We start from the raw sequence: 23,210 nt of genomic DNA, 5'->3' as shown, positions 1-23,210 counted from the left end.
TCAATATTTGTTCAACCACCAAAACCGCCATCCAATTCACGCAACGTACACTCTCGTTATGAGCGTCCATATGGCACCTGGTCAACAATGACTGATGTTGCTGGGAGAGATGACCATATAGCGTTAGCGGCTTGGCGACTGTCGCAGTCGGAATCTCACAACCACAATCATTCACCGCGTTCCGGGTGCATCTTTCCTAGCGTAGAGCAGGTAGGTTTAACGAACTATCCTCGTCTGGACACGTCTGGACTGGATTTTTCACCCACACGGAGGCATTAACTGAATAGGCTGACGCATTCCAGGAGGCCTGAGCAGACCTGGACTGGCGCAATAAATACCCACCCGGTGATATTATATCATCACAAATTTGTGACATGGGCAAGCATCGCCTCGGTTCTTACATGCATCTGGGTCTCCCACAAGTTTGTGGTTGAAGGTTTGGATATGTCCACCACAATCGAGTGGTCGGCCCGCGACATTGTTACACTCCGTGGACAGAACTATGTTGCGATTGCTGCCTTTGTACGCACCGTTCATGCCCTTGCTGATGCGTCCTGTTGACTTGCAAGCTCAGTGCTTGATGTTGTATGATCACCTATTGACACTCGATGTCGAAGTAAACCTGTTCTTCGACCGACCGGGACGCTCCTGACACTCCGTAGGTCAACCTCGTTTGGCCAGCGCCATTATCGCTCGTCAAAGTCCTCTTTCTATGGAATCGATACATAACGCCATGCACGTATATTTTTACTGTTTACAGTAAGTGTGTTTCCTTCCTGACTCCTCTGTGGCCATGCTGACCGGGAACAGTGATGTCTGGACTCATGACCCCTCCGACGGATCCTAACGTGAGTAAATTTGACCAGATAAGATCAACGACAGCCTCTGATCCGTGACGGAGTTGTGGTATCAATTGTACACCATCGCATTAGAGCATTGATTCACCGGATGTGCAGCTCCTACGAATTCTTTCTCCCATCCCTAACCCTTGAGGGCATATCCGTCAACGGGATCGGAGCCGGTGAGGTTATCCTCGCTCCTACAAAACCAGCGTACTGACCCTTCATAGCCCTGATGCTGCTGAGCGTCTACGCTCTATACAATCGACATAAGGGAATGTTGATCATGCTGTCGTTCTTACTAGCCCTAGAATTATTGGGCTCTGTGATCGCCGGGGCCTTTGGAGTCATCGGGGTTAGCAGTGCGCAACTCCCTCCCCATCAGCTGATTCATACTCATCCCTTTGCCAGACGACATGTTCTACATCGACGAGATCCACGGCTGTGTCTTCACTCAACACAAGAGCTGGCCCTTCATCGTCTTCCTGTTCATGATGCTCTTTGACATCGTCATCTTCTATCTCGTAGCGCGCAAGACGTGGCACTATGCCAAGACGATCAACGCGCATAGAGCGCTTATCGGGGTATTGTTGTTTGATGCTGTGGGATATTTTGTGGTATGTACAATATGAAGTGCTGGGAAACGGATGCTGAGTCGCGCCAGGTTATGATTGCTGCCGAGTTCCTGAACATTATCGCATACACGCGGTTCCCAGCGAGTGAACAACCACACCGATCCTAATCCAGTCTCACCAAAGGCAGTTGAACCTATTCCTAATCGGGATAAAGTAAGCTCTCCCTCAACCCAACTATCCCGAACTAATATCTTCCAGTATCATGTGGACTCTGAACCCTGATCTCACGGTGCGCTCCACCCTAGCACCGGTCGCGAACATCCCTGACACCGCATTACAGGATGTATCTGAATGTACGGAACGCCACCCGGCCTGAGGACTGGAGCTCCCTCTCAGCATGGAAGACGAGCGCCCCGCCGGACTCGTACGCGACTGACGACTCAGGATGGACGATTTACGGGACCGAATGAGGGCAGAGAGTCGCCAAATATGCTGGTGCGATCATAACACACCAGCAACGACGCCGGATATCGACCACGCGACCATACATTTTGCGCCGAATGCAGACGCCAGCCCAGGGCCGTCGTCTCCCAAGGTTGCTCCTGCCAAGCGATCGACGAAAGAAGTCGGGGACGGGGACACACACGTTCTCCGTCACACTTCTTCAAACCCCCTCGCGGAACGTTTGTTCGCCTTAGTCGGGCGCATAAACACCCCTAACTTATAACACTCTAATACTTATCAACATCGACGTGTATAGGTAGTACTAGGGAATTCTGATACGTGTATAGTACGACCACAAGGCTGTAGCACACTGCTCCCGAGGTCGTGCGATTGTGCGTTGACTGCGCACTCCGGCAAGAGAGGAGCACTTCGGCATCGTGCCTCATACATTCTTTTCCCGCGCATCGCCCGCTGGCAACGAGGACAAATAAACCTATGCAGTCTGGCCTATTCGGGAAAGAGCCGCTGTAAATGCTTCTGGGGGATGAATGTGGACGGGCTTCGAATTAGCCTGATAGGGATATCAGGGAAAGGGACAAACGGTCGAAGAGAAGAGGATAAAGACCTTCGACTGTTTGGCAGGTATATTCCCCGCACTACTGCCTCGACACCAGCCCGGTAAAGATGCATTTCTTACCTTTCCTACCCGTCGTCCTCCTCCTCCCTTTGACATGCTCCGCTCCCTCCTGTCAGCCCCTCCCCTGCTGCGCATGCTGCGGCCCCTCCGAACCGTGTATCGACGAGCTGTGTTTTCCCGAAACGCTGGAGTGCTGCCCTCAGGTTTTGAGCAGGTGCGAGTATGCTGTTGGGCCGTTGAAGCTGAGCGAGCGGGAGGTGAGGAAGAGATTGAGAGAGGAGGAGGAGAGAAGAGAGATGGAGCTGGAGCTGGAGAGGCTGAGAGAGGAGGAAGAGGGAAGATCGGGAGAGGACCAAGTTGAGGGGTTTGTTGAGGCTGTTGCTGGTCGGCGATGAGCATGCTCCCGGAATGAGAGGGCAGCAAGTCTAATGTTCGCTGGTGGGTTGTCCGATGACCCGCGTCTTCATTACGTTGACATCACACATGTAGACCCGGGCTCAATGGCATTTCCAGCGTTCTCGACGGTGATCGATGCATGTAACACGAAAATGCGACGTGATTATTTCCCACCGTAAGTCGATGTACATGTACAAGGTTGAAAGCTGACATGTTTTCAAATAACTCGCTTCATATCAAGTTGGCCACAACAACGCAGGCAAATGCACCAACCACACCGCCCAACATGGTTCCCATCCTTGTGCCACTCGCTTGACTTGTCGAACCACCCGAGTTAGTGGAAGCGTTTCCCGGAGTTCCTCCAGTGCCAGTTCCACCACCCGCTCCGTTGCTATTGTTCCCACTCGATCCTCCTCCAGTCCCACCATCTGGTGCACTGCTATTGTTCCCGGTCGACCCTCCTCCTCCTCCAGTCCCGCCGCTCGATGCAGTGCTATTGTTCCCTGCCGAACCGCCTCCTCCAGGCCCACCACTCGATGCAGTGTTATTGTTCCCTGCCGACGAACCACACAAAGTTCCAAATTGTGGCTGGGTTATCCCTAGCGAGGATAGCAGGCACGTCATACAGGTCGTGGTCGATTCCGAGAGAGCGGCACATTGGCACCTTGTATCACCTTGGGAGCATTCCTGTTACGGCCGTTAACAGGAATCGCGCGAATACGAGGCACGGACATACGGAGAGGGCGGTATATGCCAATAAATCCTGCTCAGAACCGCAGCTTACGACACATGCCCCGCCGAGCTTGGCGGCAGTCGATGCTGTTGGCAGCGCCGCAGGTGCAGTGGGGCTTGTGAAGCTAGACGGGCAGAGTAAGAGGTAGTCGGTCTGGCTGATTCCGTTCGCGGAGAATAGACATGTCACACAGGCAGAGGAAAGGAGGTCAGTGCTTTCGCAGATGCAGTTCACGTTCGTGATGGGACATTCTTGCAGTTCGGAAAGGGCAGAGATATCGTTCACGGATGAGCAGGAGGAGACACAGGAGGAGGTGGCTTGGCGTTGTATGAGGGAAGCACGCTGGAGGTTGACGCTGTAAGCCGCACGCACAAGCACAGCGAAAGATAGGATCGAAAGACGCGCATCTTCGGTTTCTGGCCGTGGGGTTGGAGAACATAATACCAAGGAGCGCCTTTTTTGTCAATTATATGGACGAACGGCTTGACGGCTTCCCAATCACTCAAGCAGGTTCTCCTCCTGTTAATCAGACTGCCATCTCACGGATAGACGCCCACCGTCGGCACCCGAGATGCCGCTTCCGGTTCTCACAGGGCGGAAATCCGACTTCTAACATGAACCCGACCTCTTCTAATTTCTCCGACACCTCCGCTCCTTTCGGCTGGTTTTATCGGAACACCGCCATAGCAAGGCGGAGCATCCCCAACCACTTTAAGCAAGGAACCCAACCTCGGGTTTGCAAGGGTCGTCTTCGTAATCACCAGCGTCTACTCCTTGACGCTCTGTTTCAGTCTGACGTAACTTCTACGCTCTCCGGCAGTGAATGGAAGCTGGAACACTCTCTTGGAAATACACTTCCACTCGAGACCCTTACGGGTTGGTCTTATCTCTATTGGCGTCTGGACTGGGGTGCTATTCTGGTCAGGCTGGATTGGTCATAGTGAGCTATGCCTTTTGGGGAGGATCCTAGCGCCTCGTTTCTAACCGCTTTACAGGAACATCCAGAATGTGACCCGTCATTGTTGCTGATGGGGAGAGGAATCACGATGGTTTCAAGCATGCTGTGTCCATATCTTTGACTCATTCCAAGACTTGAAAAGATTTCGATCAACAGACACAGCCCGGATACAGTCTTCTTCGTAGCTACCTAGCTGCCTCAGAAGAAAAAAGAGAAAGAGGAAGGCCATATCACAATTCCAGAGTCAAATTTCATTGTGCAGAGATACCCTCCAAGCTTTGGGAATTACACCAATAGTGCGATCATTCCGAGAAGCATCATCCCCACCACTTCTACGAGACCAACTGGCATGGCGTTCGTTCCGTCGCTTGTCGTTTGACCCCTTGCTGGTGTCATCGTCGCCCCGCTGCCGCTCGTCGTGGTCGTACTGGTGCTCTGACCTGCACCCGAGGCGGTGGAAGACGACGAGTTGCACATGCTGTTGAGTTGTGCCAGGTGCATTCCCAGCTGTGTCAGAACGCAGAGTTGGCAGCCGCTTGTCAGCTGAGTAGCGGCACAGATGCATGAGTTTTCAAACCCGCAAGCCTGTGTACCGGGATGCGTCAGGTCTCTCAGTTCGCTGGAGAGTGCTGAGGGGGGCTTACGGTCAACACGCCATATGCGGGCATATTTTGGTCCTCGATACATCCTGTGTGACACAGACAGACGTTGCATTTGTGGATGCCGGTAGGAACGCCGAAATCGTGGGAGCTGCGGCATTACACGTCTGACTCCACTGGGATTCCGAAACTCCGGCATCCTGCAAGATACACTGGAAACAGCTCGGGGAGAGGTTGGCTGCTGTGGAGCAGAGGCAAGTGGCGTCGTTCGGCAAGCAAGAGTCGAATTGGATAAGGTCACCAGCGCTGGTGATTGAGCATACGTCGGAACAAAGCGCGGAACTCTGGCGCTTGACATGCACAGAGATGATGCTGGGTGCGAGGCTAGTGCCTGACAGAAGGGGGAGAGTGAGGAAGATACGCATACCGTCGTGGGGGAAGAAGTGCAGTGAGTGAACTTTGGGGAGGGTCTGCTTGCGCCCGTCTGTTGCCCTCAATATCTTGACTCTTATGGGAATCTAGTTCGTCGGAACCTTCTGGTTTTCTTTTCTTTTCCGGTCCATTGTATTCTTCTAAAGACAGTCCCGTGCCTTTACTAGATCTGGCCGGTAACTCGACTCCCGGCCTCCGGCCGAATCCATGCCATCCCGGGTAGAAACCCTATCTCCGCACACCGTGTGCATGGACTGCCTCTGCGCCCTTTCAATTCATACCCGGCCACTTGGTCTACTTTTGCAGAGATGCCCATGCATTTCCTGCAGAAATATCAAGCATCCGATTCCCAGTTAGTATCATCTTCCCCCTTTTCCGTCTGGGGAAGGTGAGCCGAAGCGCCGCAGGTGTCACGAACGAAGAAGTCGGAACTACAAGGGTTCACCGCATAAACTGTGTGCAACACCAATAGCATGTCAGCCCATTCTGTTTCAACCTGACAGGCGCTGAACCCCAACTAATCAGTTGTTTTCTTTCTTTCTCCTCGAAAATTCTTTCAGTGAAGGTTTCCAGCGGTCTTGGTACTCGTGAGGCGATACTTACCCTGAGAGAGGCGCACAGGGTGTCTATCAAGATCCTCGATAAGACTCTTTCAGGCAACGATGTACTGACGGCGTGTTCCACAGCTGGAGAATGGGTCGAAACAAGAGAACTTGGGGGCAAATTTCGTAAGGCACCTTGTGCCAGAAAACTAGCTCCCCCCTACCACGTAAATCAAACCCATGGCATCGAATTCGACCCACTGCTTGACATTCGGCGCCTAAGAATATACCAGTATGTGGTATTTCCTATTATCACTTCGAACATCCTCTCCAAAATCCTTAAATTATGCCCTGGCCCATGACCCGAGAACAACTCCGGCCAAACTTCACATGAGCGTCACATACCGGGGGTGGGCCGTCTGGTTCATTCTGGATTCAAACTAAAGCTAGCCTCATATCAAGCGTATCTTTGCTTGCAAGTGACGGAGAGAGATTCATTAACATTGGTAGGATGATCCAATAACAAAATGAGCATATAGCTCTCATACCCAGGTGAGCCTTTCCTTGCTTTCACCGAGAAATAGAGTCAAAACCTGATTTCTTGCTTAAAACCCCAGCCTTCTGTGTTCACTCGGAACCCCTTAATAACATCCACATTCGCTCAGTAAACAATACCCATGCAGTGGCACTACAATGATACACTACGGTGGAGCAGAAAGCTGTCCTTTGGTAGAAGCTGGGCAATCTTTTACCGTGAGCTATCTTGGATGACGCAAGTTGCGTTTTCTACCTAGGGGAAAGATCTCGTGTTTCAAGGCAGTTTCGATAGATTTCATAACAAGTTACGTCAACATGTTCGAGGTACCTTCGAGAAATCGTCATAGAAAATTTGACCTATAGACGGAGTCCGGATGCATGGTTCCTGTTACGGGTACAACCATAGAAAGAAAGGAGAAACTCCAGCAAATGAAGACTCCAAGATCGCAATTGGAGATCCGGATTCTGCTGGACGGATCCGCGATCACAACAACAGAACCCCAACGCTGAACAACATCATCCCCACGAACCCTGCATGACCAATTGGCAAGGCCTTTGCTCCGCCGCTGGTCGTTGAGCCTCCTGATGGTGAAGTCGTCGGCGCGCTGCTGGCTGCAGTGCCTGCTCCGCTGCTCTGTCCGGCTCCTCCAGCGGGGGCTGCGGAACCTGAGCTGCACATGCTGCTGAGCGCCGACACATCGCCAATACCCATATGGGTCAGCACACAAGTTTGGCAGTCGCTGTTCAACTGGGCGGCAGCACAGATGCAGGAGTTCTGAAACCCGCAACTCTGGATAACCGAATATGTTAGGACTTTCGATGATCGTGGAGTCTCTGAAAGGTGCTTACATTTAACTCGGCATATACGATGAGGTTTGTATTCTCGAGGCAGCTTGTGACGCAGGCGGAACTTGTGTTGGTGGCCAATGGTGCAACAGACGGCACTGTGGGATTGGACAAGCTGCACATCTGACTCCATTGTGTGGCCGAGACGCCGGATGCCTGCAATATGCACCCCCAGCAACTGGAGGAGAGGGAGGTGGAGGCAAAGCACAGGCAAGAGGCTTCGTTCGGTGGGCAAGAATCGAATTCGTTGAGGAAACCGAGGTCGAAAGCCCCGCACATGTTGGGGCAAACTGTGCCACTTTGTCGTTCGACAAGGATCGGAGAGATGCTGAGCGCGAAGACGCTGCTAAGCAGAATGGGGAGGGTAAGGATCATTAGCGTATCGTTACAAAGGTCTTGGTGATGTTCGTAACGGGCGAGGGTTTGCCTGAGCTTGTTCCTCCCCCGCTCTTGGCTCTTATGGCCACTTGCTCTATCTGCATTTTCTCATGTTCATTTACATCCTCGTCCTTGGCATCAGCGTAAGGTGGAGTGGATTGGCAGGACGTCAACATCCTGCTGTCTTGGGAAATCATGCCACCTCGGATAGGAATCCTACCCTCGTCAACATGTCCTCAAACAGACTTCCCAGCTATACCACACTATTGCCCAATTTATATTTCCCATTCAAAGGAAGACCGCTGATACGCCCCTGCATATTCATGTGAGGACATCGTAATTTATTTCGCTCCTGTCCACCGTCGAGGTCAAGTGAAACGTGCTCAACTCCACGCGCAGACATATTCTCCGCGTTCACATGAAACCCCCCAATCTGCATCAAGGCATTGGTCCGAAGCCCCCGCAGCGAGAAGTTCGGATTTGCCAGGGACCGGGAAATTAAAGCATGTCCTTCGGGAAAAAATAGCATGTTCCTTCACGACTGACAGGTGAGGGAAATTTCCATTTAATTCCCTTTCATCTTTTCTCACCGTCCGTCGATGGCAATAAGATGCGAGGTACCTACCCTGAGAGCAGCGGATCGGGCGCCAATCGAGATCTTCTCGATAAGGAGATACTTCTCCTCCAGGTCCTGGGGAGGCTTGGCATGGACGAGCAAGCAGTGTTAGAGTGGAAATTATTCCGCACCTTCGGAAAATAAGAGTAGAATACTTGTCCCGTTCCGAGCCAAACGAGGTTGGAATGCCCCCGCCTCGAAGGGAGGACGGGCATCCTCGGCTTTTGACGCAGCTCAGCTCGGGGTCGACTTCTGGTACAGTCGGATTGCTAGCTTTTGGATGCAGACTGAGGTACACAGGGATGAGGTCCAACGCATAGGTTGAATTTTTTTTTTTAAAAAAAAAAGGAATTAATTCTTCATCGGAACATTAGCAAGGGTTCTGATGAAGGCATGCGTGGCTTAGTCCCATTTAGGAAACAGGATTTATTGCTGCCAGCTGTTTATAACCAGCCTGGTAAATAAAGGGCGGGGGGGGGGGGAAGAGAGAGAAAGAAACAAAGAAACGGACAAACGAAGAATTCTGATGTAACACAACTGCGCACCACTAAAATAAACAACTGGCTATTAATATTATTGTTGGTATCCGCCGGGCACATATGTTGCCTAGCGGCTGGTGCCGGAACAGAAAACCGCATCCTCCGACAATTCGGGTTCCTTAGGAACCCTAGATCCGGGCAGAATTCCAGAGAGGTTTACAGATCCCGAGCGACGGCAAGCTGTAAATAGCTACAGTATCCAAAAATCCACAGTCAGTTGCAAGTCCATCTAGTGCATGCATTTATATGGTAGAATGTACCTAAAATATGATGGGGGTGTATGTACAGTATGCAGAGATCGGGAGAGTATGACTACGAGGGAGAGGGAGGGAGTGAGTGTAGCAAAGTCCGAGATGAGGTTGCGTGAGAGTGAGAGGAAGAATGCGAGGGAGTGAACAGATGAGTAAGAGATAAAGATGCACAGTCCTTGGTTTGTTTGTCCGCAAGATACCAGGTGAAAGAGAGAGTCTAGCATACAGTCCATTGTCTCCGCAGTCCATTTCCTCATGCCAGAAGCGCGATCGCACCTCCCACCAAGACCAGTGCACCCAGTGCCACAGCAGGCCGTACGCTCTGCGCGCCGCTTTTTGCCAGACTTGTCGGCTCGGAGGAGCCGCTCGTCACGTTCGCGCCGAGGACGACGTTCCCTGTCCCTGTGATCTTGGCGGTGGCGGTAGAGGCGACGGAGGCGAGGCTGTCTGAGGGGTAGACACAGGTCGTCAGGTAGTTGTCGTATGTCAGAGAGAGGGCGGTGAGGTGGCAGGTGAGGCAGGTTGGGGAGAGGGCAGCGAGGGGTGCGCAGATACAGGAAGCGGAGGTGGATGTGCAGGCCTAGAAAGGATTAGTTTTGGCTTGTGAGGAGGAGAGGGGGGACGCACGGCTAGCTGCGATACTGGTGCGGTGTCGGATGAGAGAGAACATTGCCAGCTGCATGCTGAGGAGGCCTGGCGGGCGTCGGGGTGTGAGATGGGTGAGGCGACGGCGAGGTGGGGAAGGAGGAAGAGAGCGAGTGAGAAGTGCATTGGTGGGCTGGTGTGATCGGAGGGAATGGAGGTTGGGGGGTATGTGAGAGGGAGGTGATGGAGGTGCGGAGTGAGAGTGTAACTTGAAGATAGAGTGAAATGAGCGCATATACTCATCTTATAGACGCTCTCTTCAGTACCGTCGCCATGCCCCGATCCGCACGGGCAACCACGCACCCTCTCCGTTCATCCGACCCTCTCGCACCCCCTCTTCCTTCCTCTTTCTCTTCCAGCCGCCCAACAACAGCCGCGGGTTCACCATTCACCCTTCCTTTCCTCGCCCTTCTCTCCCCTCTTAACGCTCGCCATCTTCATCTATCTTTTCTCCCACCTACCGCCTGCACTGCACGCACCTTGCACACTCCCGAAACAACCGGCATCCCAGCCCAGTCAACATCACCCAACCTGCATCACATCATCAGCAACGTCACCACGTACGCCGACACAACGGGGCCGATCCCGATCGGCAAAAAAACAACTTGCCTCCGCTGCGTCACCAGCCACCGCACGTGCATTCCACACAGGCTCGTCGATGATTGGCCATTCTCATCCAGCCTGCCTGGGCAGGGTCTTCCTCTACAATTGTTCTTTTCGTGCTTTCTTGTCTTTGTCCGCTTCGGCAGGAACAGGAACAGCAACAGAGGAAGGCTGAACTTCCTTTTCCGGTAGAGGAGCCTTCTAACATTCAATGCACGTGATCTGCTGGGCATTACAAGAACACCTCACAACTCGACGCCAAGTTGTTCTCGGAAATAACGGAACAATTTCACTTGAAGACATTAATGCGAAATAGCTCTACTTTACATATACGCATACATGTAAAGGCCCCTGAGGGATATAGGACCCAGCACATCCATCTCTCAGTACTGGCAAAGTTCCTTAGACATATCCCAAGGTAAGTAAGCCTCAGACTGACCATCTCTCGACGCATTTCCCCACATTGCCCTATCGGCTACCAGCAAAGAATCATAATGCATCCATTACCAAATCTGCCCGTGTCTGTCGCTCTTGAGCTTCTGCTCGACGCCCTAATACTCAGTCCAAAATAGAAGGAAATTCTCATCTGTCTACCACCAGATGCGATGAAACTATATCCCCCAGTCCCGCCCAAACAGACCTGCTAGACTGGAAGAAAATCCCCATCCACTCGTCCACCATCTACCTTGCTCAAGCTAGCAGTCCCAGTCCCAGCCCCAGCCCTCCGAGGAAGAGCAGCCCCAGCCCATCGCCAGCCATCCTACTGCCCGCGCTGCTCGTTCCCCCGGTTGGCAAGGTCGCTGTACTACTCCCACTCGTGCTCCCATCCCCACTCCCGCCGCTAGTGATACGCGTCCCCCCTGCCCCCGTAGCCGTAGCAGCTACTAACTTAGTCGTACTCGTACTCGTGCCTCCTATCCCGAGCCCCGTAGCGATTTGACAGTCGTTCGCCCATTGAGCGGGGGAGATACCCGTCGCCTGCAGTGTACACGTTAGGCAGGCGTTGCTGAACGTGTACGATGCCTGACAAATACAGGTCGTGCTCCCTGTTGGGCAGTCCTAGCAAGCGTAAACAGTTTAGCGTGACAGGTGAACGCAGAGAGGAAGGACGCACGATGATCTGTGCTAACCCGACTTGGTCTGACGAGCTCGAGCATGCACTGACGCATGCTGTCCCTGCACTTGCAGTCCCCTGCGCTGCGCCCGCCGTAGCCGTCGCGATCGCCGTCGTTGCTCCCTTAGTCGTCGTCCCACCGGGCATATACGCCGCACACACGGCATCCCACTGCTCCGGAGTAATATCCTCGCTCTGGAGAAGACACTGCAGACACGAGTAGGTGAGCGCATCCCCCCCTGTGCAGAGACACTGTGCGTCCGCCGACCCGCACATGGAGGTAGCGTTGATGGTCGCTACGTCCGATGGGCTGGAACATACGGGCACGCACGCGGAGGTAGAGGTACAGTTCACACCACAGGAGCTGATTTGGCGGGCGTGGTTGTGCGTCCGGAGGAGCGGTTCGGGGATGGGCAGGGGGAGCGGGGAACGCGAGAGCTGGGCAGCGCGTTGCAGTTTGGTACTGGCTAGCGCTGGGAGGACGACCGCGAGCAGGAGGAGGAAAAGACGCATCGCTCGTTACTTGGCCACCTTGTCGTTGATCGTTACTTGTCGTTAGTCGTTCCTGCAGGACCCGCTCTCCTCCTCCTCCAACGCATACTTATACCGGATTTGAACATCCCCATCCATGTCCCGGCGTCTATCTCCTGCACGAGAGCTGCGGTCCCTGCCCCTGCCTGTCCCACGAAGGGGTGCCGTAACCATGCGTTCGTCGTGTAGCGCGTGGGGAAATGAATGGACCCGGAAAAAGGAGATTAATATAGATGATGGCGATATTGAGGGAAGCTGAATAATATCCAGAGTCATGGTCGTCAGATGGTCACAGATGTCCTGATGCATTGCCCGATCCTCAAAATTCTTAATGCCATCCCCGCGCTTTTCCCGGATGGAGTGTGATTTGAACATCCTTCGTGGGCACGACAATGAGGATAAGCGCCTCAGGGCGAACAATAATAGTCCAATTTTACCAACAACAATAGATGAAGGGGGAACAATAGAAACAACAACGATCTTTTTCGAGGTTCATAAGCACATCCACTTGTTCCCCATCTGAGATGCGCTTATGCGACAGCGATCATCGCTGCGAACACGAGGCCCACGAGCCCCTCAACGACGACCTTGCCCGCACCAGAATGAGTTGCAGTAGTAGTAGCAGCTGCGCTAGAGGTGGTCGTCGTGCTGCTTGTGGTCGAAGTGGTGCTGGTAGAGGTCGTTGACTGGGTTGCAGTGGTAGGCGCCTGCCCACCAAGGGTGACACTGCTCCCCGTGGTGGAAGTCTGCGTAGCCGCAGAGCTGGCGCTGATCGCGGAGCAGTCGGCTGTCCATTGGTCGGGAGTGATGTTAGCTGCCGCGAGGGTGCAGTCGAGGCAGGTGGTGGAGAGCGTTCCGGCGGCGTTGCAGACGCAGGCATTGTCGGTGGATGCGCAGTTCTACGGGATGTGAGTTGGGAATCTAGAGTGTGAGATTGAGGCGCACGGTGATCACTGTCAAGCCATTTTGATCAGACGCAGCGCTGCACTCCGTCGCGCACCCTACGCTGCTGCTCGATGTGGGGCTGCTGGCTCCAGTAGTAGCGGCGGATGTCCCACTTGAGCCACCCCCAGCGCAAGCAGTTGCGAGATCGGATGGGGAGAGGTTCTCAGCGGTGAGGACGCAGGAGAGGCAGGTGGAAGACAGCTGCTCAGCGTTCGTGCACACACAGTTTATATCCGAGGAGCTGCATGATGCGAGCGCGCCGAGGGCGCTGAGGTCGGAGGTTGATGAGCAGGATGAGGCACAGGCGGTGAGTTGCCGTCCTACGAGAGAGCGTGCGAGGGGGTGGACGTTGGCTTTGCGGGAGATGGAGCGGGAGGCTGCGCCCTGCAGGGGAGTGGTAGCTGCTGCCAGGAGGGGGAGGGCGAGCAGGAGGAGTGCAAAGAAGGAGCGCATCGTTGACAGTAGTAAGATGGTGGTAGGGAACGAAGGAGGTCGAAGGGCGCTTGATGAGTTGTCGCCCTGAGCAGGCAGCCCTTTTGTACTTTTCCACCGCAGACCATCGCATTGACCTTCTCTCCGAATTTCCGATTCTCAGCCTCATTCATCTTCCTCGTGACAATCAAAACGCCTCACACAGTTTCCGCCCTTTATTGCAATGCCTCACTCTGTAATTGTCTCGTCAATTATCCCACGATTGCAATGCAGTTCACCTTCTGATATCAATAAATCCCCTTGCAACAAGACCATGAAACCAGCCTTCCATCTCCTCCCAGGTTTCCCGCGACCTTCCTTTGCCCGCCCTTGCCGCCACGGCCTTTCGCCCCCAATGATTGTTGTCTGCCTCCAGGCCATGAGGAAAGAACTCATGGAAAACGGAACCAGAGGTTATTTACCTCAGCAGGGGCGTGTCTCAGGGTTTCAGGGTCTGGCATCGGATTTGCATCTGCGGGATGATGCCGATCATGTGCCGGATGGAGGAACATCAACTGGGCGATAATGCTAAGAACTGGTCTTCCGCAGACAGACATCCTCATCAGTTGTATTGTTCATTCTCCCGTACCTGCACCGCTGCAAACCACGAATGCGATGCGACTCAGTCTATATATAGTACCCAGCAACACATTCACAAGATCTGCCCAGCCACGAGAACCATGGCACCAACCTATTAGCTGTGCACATCTCTCCGGATCCCGTCATTCTCTATCCATTACCTACGTGTGACGATTTACGGATGCGATCAATGATCTTTACAAGAGGGTATATATTGGAATCCACGAACGAGTCATCTGCCACAGCTCTGTCTCTTGGATCTGATGTCCTGATTTGCTGCTCTTCCTCTGCACTGCCTTGTTGACTCTTTCCCCGCTGCACATGATCCCAGACAACGTTTATTTCTCAGCTCAACTTCAGACTGTGGGTTTGACAATGGAATTTATGGATATCGCATCGCTTGGTTAGGCAATGTTTAAGTCAAGTCAACCAGTCGACTCCCCTATCCTGCTTACACGTCCCTATTACGTAGTCGGGAATTGGGAAGCGTTCTAAGACGGAGACCATAGCTGAGACAGAAAGCTGGTCAAATGCGAGGAAGGTCATTGGATTGAATTGTGTAGCTCAGTTGGCCAGTTATTGTGATTAATATTCCTCTTGTACGCAGAGCCCAAAGCCGTCGACGATGCTTAGTACAGTTTGTTAAAGAAACAGTTATCTTCATTTCCTGTTACCAGCCATCCGTTGCGAGAGAATTTACCAATGACAGTAAACACAGATCACAGATTACCTGTGGCCGGAAGGAGACCGGGGAAGGGCCCAGGCGAGCGGAACCTGTTTGTGATAGATTGACTATGGATGTGAAGATCATTAGGAAAGAAGATGATAGGCATTTGTTTCTTCAAAACCTAACTTACCACGATCCTATGTGGATCAAAGTACACAGAACTCATGTTTGAAAAGAAACAGAAAACTCGTAAGCCACATCATATATCTACCTTCAATTGAAGGAGTAACATTGAGCGGTGTAGGTCAGCCTGAACTGTGGACACTTGTCTTCTGCCTGAAAACTCAGTTTTGTGACACATCATGTTGCACTATGAACATGCTTGGCTCTATTCTTACAGATATTACGCAATATGGTCACTGCAGCCCTTGCTTCGAGTGTGTCCGGGTCCCTCTCTGGCCCATCCCGCCAAGCTGCGCTGGAAACGTCCCTCATCATCTTAATGCCAGTTTCTCTCGACTGCAAGCTTGATTTGTACCCTTCAGGAGTGGCTGCTAGGTTGACCATGTCGAATTCTATTTCTTTCGCACATTGCTGAAGGATATCACGCCTACATGACGTCAGCGCTGCCATCGTGGACGAGGGACAAAGCTCGTACTTCAACTCTCGATCAGCATTGGGTAACCCGACCCGTTGCCATAACTCATCCCTGCGAGAGTACTGTAGCATCGCAGACCCGAGGAGGCGGACAATGGCGGTGGCAGCGCTATCTCTGGATTGGTGAGGAATTTTATTCCAATGGGGCACCTCGACTTTCAGTGCGAAGACCAGGACATCAGGGGCGTTATCTGATGATTGTGATCAGTATCGGCAGACATAATCAAATTCAACAACCTACTCCAGCGCTCCTCACTTGTTGGGTCTACAGATTGCAGCGGCTGGCCAATGGATCGTGGAAGGGCGATCTCTCTTGCTCTCTTCCCCTTATCTTGTGTGGGCAGGACCGTTGTCCTGCCAATGTTGTGGTCCGATGTCTTCTGCGACGGAATCACAAGCATGTCCTCCGAGGTCGGCTTTGTACCTGTGCTATCATCTCCGTCCTTGGCATGGTCGGTGATACCGGATAGAGGATTAGGCGGTGGTGGGTCCATTGGCTGATTTTTGTCAGCTTGCGGCTTTACGAAGGGAGATTTGAACATAGGTTTGGATGCATGTCGAACCCAAGGTCTGGTGGACTTTGTCGGTCCTGAGGTATCATTAATATAATGCTTATGGTTGGCCTGGAGCAAGAACCCACCATTGCGAATAATGTCGGCAAGATTGTTCCGCGGGTGTTTTGGCCCATCTTCCGGTGCATTCACCTCGGTTTCACTCAGTGGTCGCTTTCCGTTAACCTTCGACCTTCGATTGGGTGGCTCGGCTGCTGATGGTTCCTCTGGGGGTCGCGACGCGTCAGAGAGACGGCGAGGCAGCGCTTGGATCAATCCTGGTTGGCCTGGTGGGTCACCCATAATTTCCAACACGGTGTTAGGCGGGTCATTCGTCTGCAGCGTAGAGTTCTTCTGTGCGGGGGTCGGAGCAGGTGCGGATGTTGGCTTTGTCGCTCCGGCTAAATCTACTCGTCCTAGCAACGATCTCGGAGCGGACGCGCCTGACGAACTCCCTGCTGTGGGAGGTTTGAACTTCTTTGGGAACTGCAACAGCTTGGGTTGATACGTGACGATCTCCTTGATCGTGCCCTCTCCTTCAGAAGATTCATCCTGTTCTTCTGCAGAGTCTTCCAGCTCGTCTCTCAGGCTTCTGCTCCACAGGTTTTGTAGCCGTCCCTGCGTTTCCTGCTTGATACACACGGGTTCCTCGTCTTCTGCTTCAACATCTTGATCTAGTGGAGGACTTGCAAAAGCAATGTGCTCGTCCGATGCCAGATCTTGTATCCGCTGCCTGACCTTCTCAGGATGCTTGCACACATCGCACATTTTGTCGCAATAAGTTTTGAGGACATCCCGGTCTTTGTCGTCGATGGATTCCCCAAAGTATCGACATATCGACTGCATATTGTCATTTCGGAAGACCGCCGTACAAGGAAAAGTAACGTACAACATGCCGGCACGTCTTGATATTTTCGGCCATGCGAATGAGCAGTTCGAGGCTCTTTGGTGCTCTCTGAGAGGGTGTAGCCGTTTTATTAGCCCCTTTTATTCGCTTCTGAAGATCCTGCTGAACCAAGAACATGGCCCTCCGTGCATCTTCTATAGAGTAATAAAGAATGCATTTCGATGCCTGTGGGAGGGGTTAGACTCCAAATTTTTCCCCAAGATGGTGGAGGGGCTTGCCGATCCATCTCGGCCAGCGCGACCAGTTTCCTGATAGTATCCTATTTCATGTTATTGGCGACTCTACACGGTAATGAATTGCTTACCCTCGAATGACTTCGGCAAGTCATAATGCAGAATGTATCGTACATCTGGCTTGTCGATTCCCATGCCAAATGCGACAGTCGCCACCACCACCTCCACTTTATCATCCAGCCACTCCTGTAGCGTTGTAGCCAGCACCTTCGGAGACACACCCCTATGATAGGGCTTGGCTGTAATACCCTTTCTCCTCAGAAACCCCGCTACTTGATCACATGCTGCACGCGCACGACAGTAGATAATCCCGCAACTGGCACGGCCCCGGCGCTCAGTGAGCTTGAGGATATAATCGACGAGGTCTTGCATGATCAAGTGAGGCTCAGTGTTAGCCACAAATTTGATTTCGTAAAAAAGATTCTTGCGATTGAAGGGGTGAACGACGCGAAGGAGGTGCTCGGAGGACATCTTCAGAGACGAAACAATATCGTCTTGCACACTGACAAAATACTAGGTTAATTCTTTAACATGCGATAACAACAGCTTACGCAGCGGTTGCGCTAGCGGTCAGTGCCATAATCGGCACCTCAGGATACTTTTGGCGAAAGTTTCCGAGTGTCCGATATTCGGGCCGGAAGTCCCAGCCCCACTCTGTGATACAATGTGCCTCGTCCACAATAAGTCGCATGACTTGCCGATTGTCGTACACTTTCATCATCAACTTGGAGAACTCAGCGCTCGCAAGTTTCTCGGGGGTTATGTAGAGGAGTCGGATACGCGGATGACCGCTGGAGAGGTCTTTCGTTATCTTCAACAAGGAATGAGTGAGTAATGAAATTTGGGAGGGGGGGGGGGGAGGGGACATACCCTTGATTTCTCAGCTTGTGATGTGTCCGAGCATAGAGAGGCCACATTGACGCCTTTCTCTCTGAGAGTAGTAACCTCTGGTGTCGACATTGAGCACATCATTACAGAGGAGGGACTTACACTCACGATTGCTCATCAATGCAAGTAGCGGTGACACCACAATAGACACACCGAATTGGTCTGCAATTGCCGGAATCTGAAAACACAAGCTCTTGCCCATACCAGTGGGAGCGACGACGAGCACATCTGCTCCTCGTACGGCCGCCTCGACGATCTCCTTTTGTCGTCCTTTGTAAGCGGTGTACCCGAATGTATGGGTGAGAACGCTGTCCAAACATTAGGCATTAGAGTCGCCATTTTTCAGTCATGATATATGCACACCGATGACAATCGACGAGCCCGCTTGCTGTACGTCTGAGCCGGCGAGGCTTCAGGAGCTGCCCCTCAATAACAATGTCCGCATCGTCGTTGGTTGGCGTTTGGCTTGATGACGATCTGATTGGTGTTCTTGAATTCCTAAATATTGGCCAATTGGGGACTTCGAGAGCCATGTCATCTCAAAGATATCAGCGATGGAAGTGAGGGGAAAAGGGAGAGCCAAGCGCCCTCGGACGCGTCCAGGACGCGCCTGATTTCTTTCTTCCCGTGCCGTGACGCGCCGTTCCGGCATTCACCATGCACGTGGGAGATCTATTTGATCCCGTTCAATATAGGGTGCCAGTCCCTGAGCCAACCTGACACGTCTACATATCTCACCGTGGACTGACATTATCAACAGTTTCCTCTCACTCTTCTTTGCTGGTAACTTCAGAATTGACTTGGTTTACTGGGATACGGGCTGGTCAAAATGGCTAAGGGCGGCGTCTTCAGCCAATTAAAGGGCCTTGATGCCTTTGGCAAGGTCAGCACTCCCGGGCTGCTCATGGAGTTCGTTCTCGTTCTGAGCCATAGCACGTAGACCATGGAGGATGTGAAGGTCAAGACACGGACAGGAGCATTATGTACGCTAGTTTTATGCAATCTTTTGCATATGCTCTCATTTATTTATGTACTCAGTAACTCTCATCTCTGCATGCATCATCGTGTTCTTCACTCTCATGGAGTTTGTGGACTACCGGAGAATACACCTCGCCACCTCGGTCGTGGTGGATCGAAGTCGGGGGGAGAAGCTGCTGGTTAACATGAACATTACTTTCCCGAGGGTACCGTGCTATTGTAAGTGTACCTTTCGCTTTTGTTGGGACTGCCCTGATGCGTAATATAGTGCTCAGCTTGGACGTCATGGACATATCCGGCGAGCGCCAACACGACGTGACGCATAACATGCAGCGCGTCCGTCTTTCTCCACAAGGCATCCCCATTCCGGACGTGCTTCCCGAGTCCGGTCTCTCGAATGAGATAGAAAAAGTGATCGAGGCGCGAGAAGGTGGGGAGTGCGGCTCGTGCTACGGTGGTGATCCGCCCGCGTCGGGATGCTGCAACACGTGCGAGGACGTCAGGGAAGCGTACATGCGCAGAGGATGGAGCTTCAGCAGCCCTGAGGATATCAAGCAGGTAAGCTGCGAAGCTTTGAAGGCCAAGAAAGAGACCAACGAATGCCCAGTGCGTAAATGAAGGCTGGACGGAGAAGGTCAAGTCCCAGTCCGAGGAGGGTTGCAATATTTCTGGTCGCGTCCGTGTAAACAAGGTCATTGGGAATTTCCACTTTTCCCCCGGCAAGTCCTTCCAGACAAATGCGATGCACGTGCACGATCTCGTCCCCTACTTGAAGGATGCGAACCGCCATGACTTTGGGCATGAGATACATTACTTCGGGTTTGAGAGTGACGGGGAACAGCAGGCTGAGGTTGGCAGGCTTAGTAAAAGCATCAAGACCAAGCTTGGGATCGACAAGAATCCTCTCGATGGCTTGAGGGCACATGTGCGTAGTCTTTCACGCAGAGAGACTAGACGTGTTCCTGGAATGAGCTCTAACCGGCGATCGTACCGCCCTGAACAGACGGAGAAAAGTAACTACATGTTCCAGTACTTCCTCAAGGTTGTTTCGACAAAGTACGAGATGCTTCGTGGAACTGTGGTGGGTCCTTCTGCCTGAGAATTGTGTTGTCTCGTGTCTAATCAAGCGTTAGGTCAACTCGCATCAGTACAGCGTCACGAGTTATGAGCGTGACCTGTCTCAGGGCGATAAAGCCCAGCGGGACGAGCATGGGACCATGACGAGCCATGGCGTGAGTGGAATACCTGGTATGCAGTTTCTTCAAGTAATGATCGATCTTACCCTCCCCGAAGGCGCTTTCTTCAACTTCGAAATATCTCCCATGGTCGTCGTGCACCAAGAGACACGGCAGTCCTTCGCTCACTTCCTGACTTCGTATGCCTATCGTCACATGTATATGCTATGACAGGCTGACTTAGTCTGTAGAACATGTGCCATTGTAGGCGGTGTCCTTACGGTCGCCGCCATCTTCGACAGTATGCTCTTTTCTGCCGAGCGCAAGCTGAAAAAGAGCTCCAATTCCACCTACACCAATGGGTCCGGGCTGAATGGTGGTGCATACCAGAAGGCGATGTGAGACGATGTCCTTTTCTGGAGGGTTTTGAAATGACATAGAGCCACACATGCATGCACTCTTATGGGATCCTAATTTACACCACCCTTGTATGTCATACTTAGGCTTGGAAATCGCATGTAGCCCCCCCGTAGGGCGCTTGTACATATACCCATTTTGAGGGTAGTTGCAGACAGGCGCGGTAATCCTCGTTCAACAGACTAATAAATTGCCCAGGGCATACTGTTTACATGTATAGGTTAAGGGAGCGGACAAGACTGAATTCCATACTAGATGATCTGGTCAGAATTGGAAAGCATAGAGGACACACGCCTGCGCGTGAATATGCAGGGAATCACGAAAAATGAATACCAATCTCCCAAATGAAAGAAGAACGAAGCAAGAGAAATCCGTCCTTAAACGATTATTGATTTTGGCCCCTGTCTGTCGCTTGAGGCAGGCTTCTTTGGGACCACTTTACCGCTTGTGGATGGTGCAACCTTAGACTTTGCCTGGGCTGGCGTCATTATGCCAGCCCCACCCATACTCGCACGCAGGGATGCGCTGCGGTTCATGCGTGGGGTGATACTCGGCGGCCGGGCCAACGAGGAGGCAGGCCTACTAGGAGCTTTAGCAGGTGCCTCTTCTTCTTTGGTTTTCCCACTGGTGAGGGAGGCAGAAGATGCTCGGGCCGAGAGGGAGGGACGAGTACCGGGCGCAGTCCCAGGACGAGAGGCAGGCGTTTCTGGCACATCGACGGTAGGCATTCCACGGAAAGATGATGGTGGGGCTGCGGAACCCGTACGGCCGGCAAGCTTGGGGCGAGATGGCGTTGGTCCAGTCGACCCGACCGAGCTAGGTGGTCGCACAGCAGAAGAAGAACGGGACGGTGTAGTACTAGTGTTAGATGCCACGCCCATTGACGAGGAGCTGCGCCCGCGAGAGGGGGCGGAAGGCTTGACTGCAGGTGGTGCTGGAGCAGCAGCACCTGGCACTCCACCAGTGCTGAGGCGAAGTGCAGCTGATCGATTGAGACGTGGAGCGACCGCGGGAGGTTTCGTGGATACGACCTGCAGAACACATGTATTAGAATACCGGTGTATCTTCTGGTAAACGATGCAGCATACAGAAAATGTCTGAGAACGCTTATGCCCAGGGGTGCCGTCGAACTGCACTGGCTTACGTTCCCTCGCTGTGGTAGGCGCAATCTGCAACCCTGCACGCAAAGCAGCAGCCTTGTTCTGTCTAGGCGCTGTCACCGGCGGAGCGGTGCTGGCAACGACGATAGAAACAGAGCGGTATTTGTGGCCGGGGACATCCGCAAAAGTGACGGGATCGTCGTCGGTTGTGTGGATCCGCTTGGGGCGGGTTGCCGGTAATAACTGATCACTACCCGCACGGAGGAGGGAGGCACGATTCTGCCTTGGAAGCATAGCCGCACGACCGTTACGCAAAGGTGATGTCGACTGACTTCCACTATAGTTAGAAGGAACGAGCGATTCGGGACTTGCTGGGTCAGCGAGAACCCTGTGTGATGAAGACCGGTCAGGGGTAGCGTGGGTGGACTGATTGAGCGAGAAGTCGCTCTCTGAAGCAGGCAGCGGTAATTCGCTAGCGAGATCCGCCCCACGGAAGGGTGGTGAGCCGGCGAAGAGAATCGCAATCTGCCGCTCCGCGTCGTCGGTACTACGTGACCCATAGATGGCATTATCATCGAGTGACCTGCCATAGATTGCGCGGAGGCTAGAAGACGCTCGATCAGCATGAAGGGCGATGGGCAAACGCGTGGAACGCACCTCTTGGGCGCGTCATTACGAGCAATCTCTGGATCTTCGGGTCCCATGAGCGTGTTTAGGACCTCAACGGCACGTCTTCGCTCAAGAACGTACACCCAGACGGGCCCATCAGCCAGCGAGGGCCCGTCGCGTCCGAACAAAGCCTCGAGAGCGACATCATCCGGTTGAAACTCGACTTGGCGCTCCTTGACAATCTCGAAGCCTGCTTCAATCAGACGAGGCTCGATCGTGAGACGATGCTTGACTGCAGAAGGCTTGAGGATGGCCACGGTGCGCGTGACGGCCCTCGCAGGAGATAGGCCCGGTGTTGCAGACATGGTGATGGTGAGAAAAGAAGGATAAAGTGGGAGAATCTGGAATGTGTGATTGTGGGGATATAGACAGTAATGGAATGGTAGTGATGATTGTGGTGAGATAAACAGAAATGAAATGTGGCAAAAGCTACATAACAACAGGGGTAAAGAAGGTCGCGACCGGTCTCCCACGTGACACTCTGACATTGACCATTCCTCGTCCCTCCCCCCGTTCCATCTGATCACCACACTGCATTACACCGCACTCTCTTTCAGATACATAGAACTTACATGGCGGCCCAACAGGACGCTCGTATACTCGGGTTCAGAAACCCTTATCTTGGACTTTTCAATCATCCCACACGAAGGTCTGCGGCGCGCGCTATCCGGGACATACCTCTCGGACATACTATTTTTACTGAGACAGCGGTCACCGCCGTATTGGCAGACGCACAAAGAGGGAAACGTGGGCTGGAT

The 23,210-nt window shown here is 52.8% G+C and overlaps 8 protein-coding genes across 8 annotated transcripts; 2 read left to right on the top strand and 6 right to left on the bottom strand.

Moving 5' to 3' along the window:
• Positions 1-444: 444 nt before the first annotated feature.
• Positions 445-2,807, top strand: DACRYDRAFT_118528 (uncharacterized protein; the record flags this gene model as incomplete). Its single annotated transcript, XM_040770595.1, has 12 exons — positions 445-522; positions 575-616; positions 663-759; positions 811-848; positions 902-915; positions 957-1,021; positions 1,070-1,201; positions 1,251-1,456; positions 1,504-1,627; positions 1,673-1,703; positions 1,755-2,429; positions 2,484-2,807. The coding sequence occupies 9 exons, from the start codon at positions 445-447 to the stop codon at positions 1,579-1,581; spliced, it is 750 nt and encodes a 249-aa protein (XP_040625635.1). The 3' UTR covers positions 1,582-1,627; positions 1,673-1,703; positions 1,755-2,429; positions 2,484-2,807.
• A 1,278-nt stretch (positions 2,808-4,085) lies between these two features.
• Positions 4,086-5,577, bottom strand: DACRYDRAFT_24310 (uncharacterized protein). Its single transcript, XM_040773637.1, has 2 exons — positions 4,620-5,577; positions 4,086-4,564 (listed from the first exon to the last, which is right to left on the bottom strand). Exon 1 carries the CDS (start codon positions 5,537-5,539, stop codon positions 4,868-4,870), a length of 672 nt encoding a protein of 223 aa, XP_040625634.1. The 5' UTR covers positions 5,540-5,577; the 3' UTR covers positions 4,086-4,564; positions 4,620-4,867.
• A 3,747-nt stretch (positions 5,578-9,324) lies between these two features.
• DACRYDRAFT_24309 (uncharacterized protein) lies at positions 9,325-10,382 on the bottom strand. The gene is made up of 2 exons (XM_040773636.1): positions 9,950-10,382; positions 9,325-9,902 (listed from the first exon to the last, which is right to left on the bottom strand). The coding sequence occupies exons 1-2, from the start codon at positions 10,091-10,093 to the stop codon at positions 9,576-9,578; spliced, it is 471 nt and encodes a 156-aa protein (XP_040625633.1). The 5' UTR covers positions 10,094-10,382; the 3' UTR covers positions 9,325-9,575.
• Positions 10,383-11,260: 878 nt separating this feature from the next.
• On the bottom strand, positions 11,261-12,227 carry DACRYDRAFT_118526 (uncharacterized protein; the record flags this gene model as incomplete). The annotated part of the gene is made up of 2 exons (XM_040770594.1): positions 11,685-12,227; positions 11,261-11,629 (listed from the first exon to the last, which is right to left on the bottom strand). Exons 1-2 carry the CDS (start codon positions 12,195-12,197, stop codon positions 11,261-11,263), a joined length of 882 nt encoding a protein of 293 aa, XP_040625632.1. The 5' UTR covers positions 12,198-12,227.
• Positions 12,228-12,598: 371 nt separating this feature from the next.
• DACRYDRAFT_24308 (uncharacterized protein) lies at positions 12,599-13,647 on the bottom strand. The gene is made up of 2 exons (XM_040773635.1): positions 13,161-13,647; positions 12,599-13,114 (listed from the first exon to the last, which is right to left on the bottom strand). The coding sequence occupies exons 1-2, from the start codon at positions 13,611-13,613 to the stop codon at positions 12,746-12,748; spliced, it is 822 nt and encodes a 273-aa protein (XP_040625631.1). The 5' UTR covers positions 13,614-13,647; the 3' UTR covers positions 12,599-12,745.
• Positions 13,648-15,237: 1,590 nt separating this feature from the next.
• DACRYDRAFT_118524 (ATP-dependent DNA helicase) lies at positions 15,238-18,646 on the bottom strand (the record flags this gene model as incomplete). The annotated part of the gene is made up of 11 exons (XM_040770593.1): positions 15,238-15,487; positions 15,536-15,725; positions 15,776-16,123; positions 16,175-16,925; positions 16,975-17,157; positions 17,211-17,251; positions 17,297-17,727; positions 17,777-18,036; positions 18,096-18,172; positions 18,222-18,421; positions 18,477-18,646. The coding sequence occupies 11 exons, from the start codon at positions 18,644-18,646 to the stop codon at positions 15,238-15,240; spliced, it is 2,901 nt and encodes a 966-aa protein (XP_040625630.1).
• Positions 18,647-18,859: 213 nt separating this feature from the next.
• On the top strand, positions 18,860-20,745 carry DACRYDRAFT_24307 (ER to Golgi transport-related protein). Its single transcript, XM_040773634.1, has 8 exons — positions 18,860-18,996; positions 19,054-19,096; positions 19,152-19,310; positions 19,360-19,649; positions 19,699-20,172; positions 20,225-20,339; positions 20,385-20,466; positions 20,518-20,745. The coding sequence occupies exons 1-8, from the start codon at positions 18,943-18,945 to the stop codon at positions 20,666-20,668; spliced, it is 1,368 nt and encodes a 455-aa protein (XP_040625629.1). The 5' UTR covers positions 18,860-18,942; the 3' UTR covers positions 20,669-20,745.
• Positions 20,746-20,855: 110 nt separating this feature from the next.
• On the bottom strand, positions 20,856-22,757 carry DACRYDRAFT_96458 (uncharacterized protein; the record flags this gene model as incomplete). Its single annotated transcript, XM_040777373.1, has 3 exons — positions 20,856-21,714; positions 21,772-22,387; positions 22,441-22,757. 3 exons carry the CDS (start codon positions 22,755-22,757, stop codon positions 21,061-21,063), a joined length of 1,587 nt encoding a protein of 528 aa, XP_040625628.1. The 3' UTR covers positions 20,856-21,060.
• Between the last annotated feature and the right edge of the window lie 453 nt (positions 22,758-23,210).

Source organism: Dacryopinax primogenitus, assembly GCF_000292625.1.
Source record: "Dacryopinax primogenitus strain DJM-731 SS1 chromosome Unknown DACRYscaffold_18, whole genome shotgun sequence".
Taxonomy (NCBI): Eukaryota; Fungi; Basidiomycota; class Dacrymycetes; order Dacrymycetales; family Dacrymycetaceae; genus Dacryopinax; species Dacryopinax primogenitus.
Note: the sequence above shows the minus strand (reverse complement) of the source record. Positions and strands in the feature narration are given on the sequence as shown.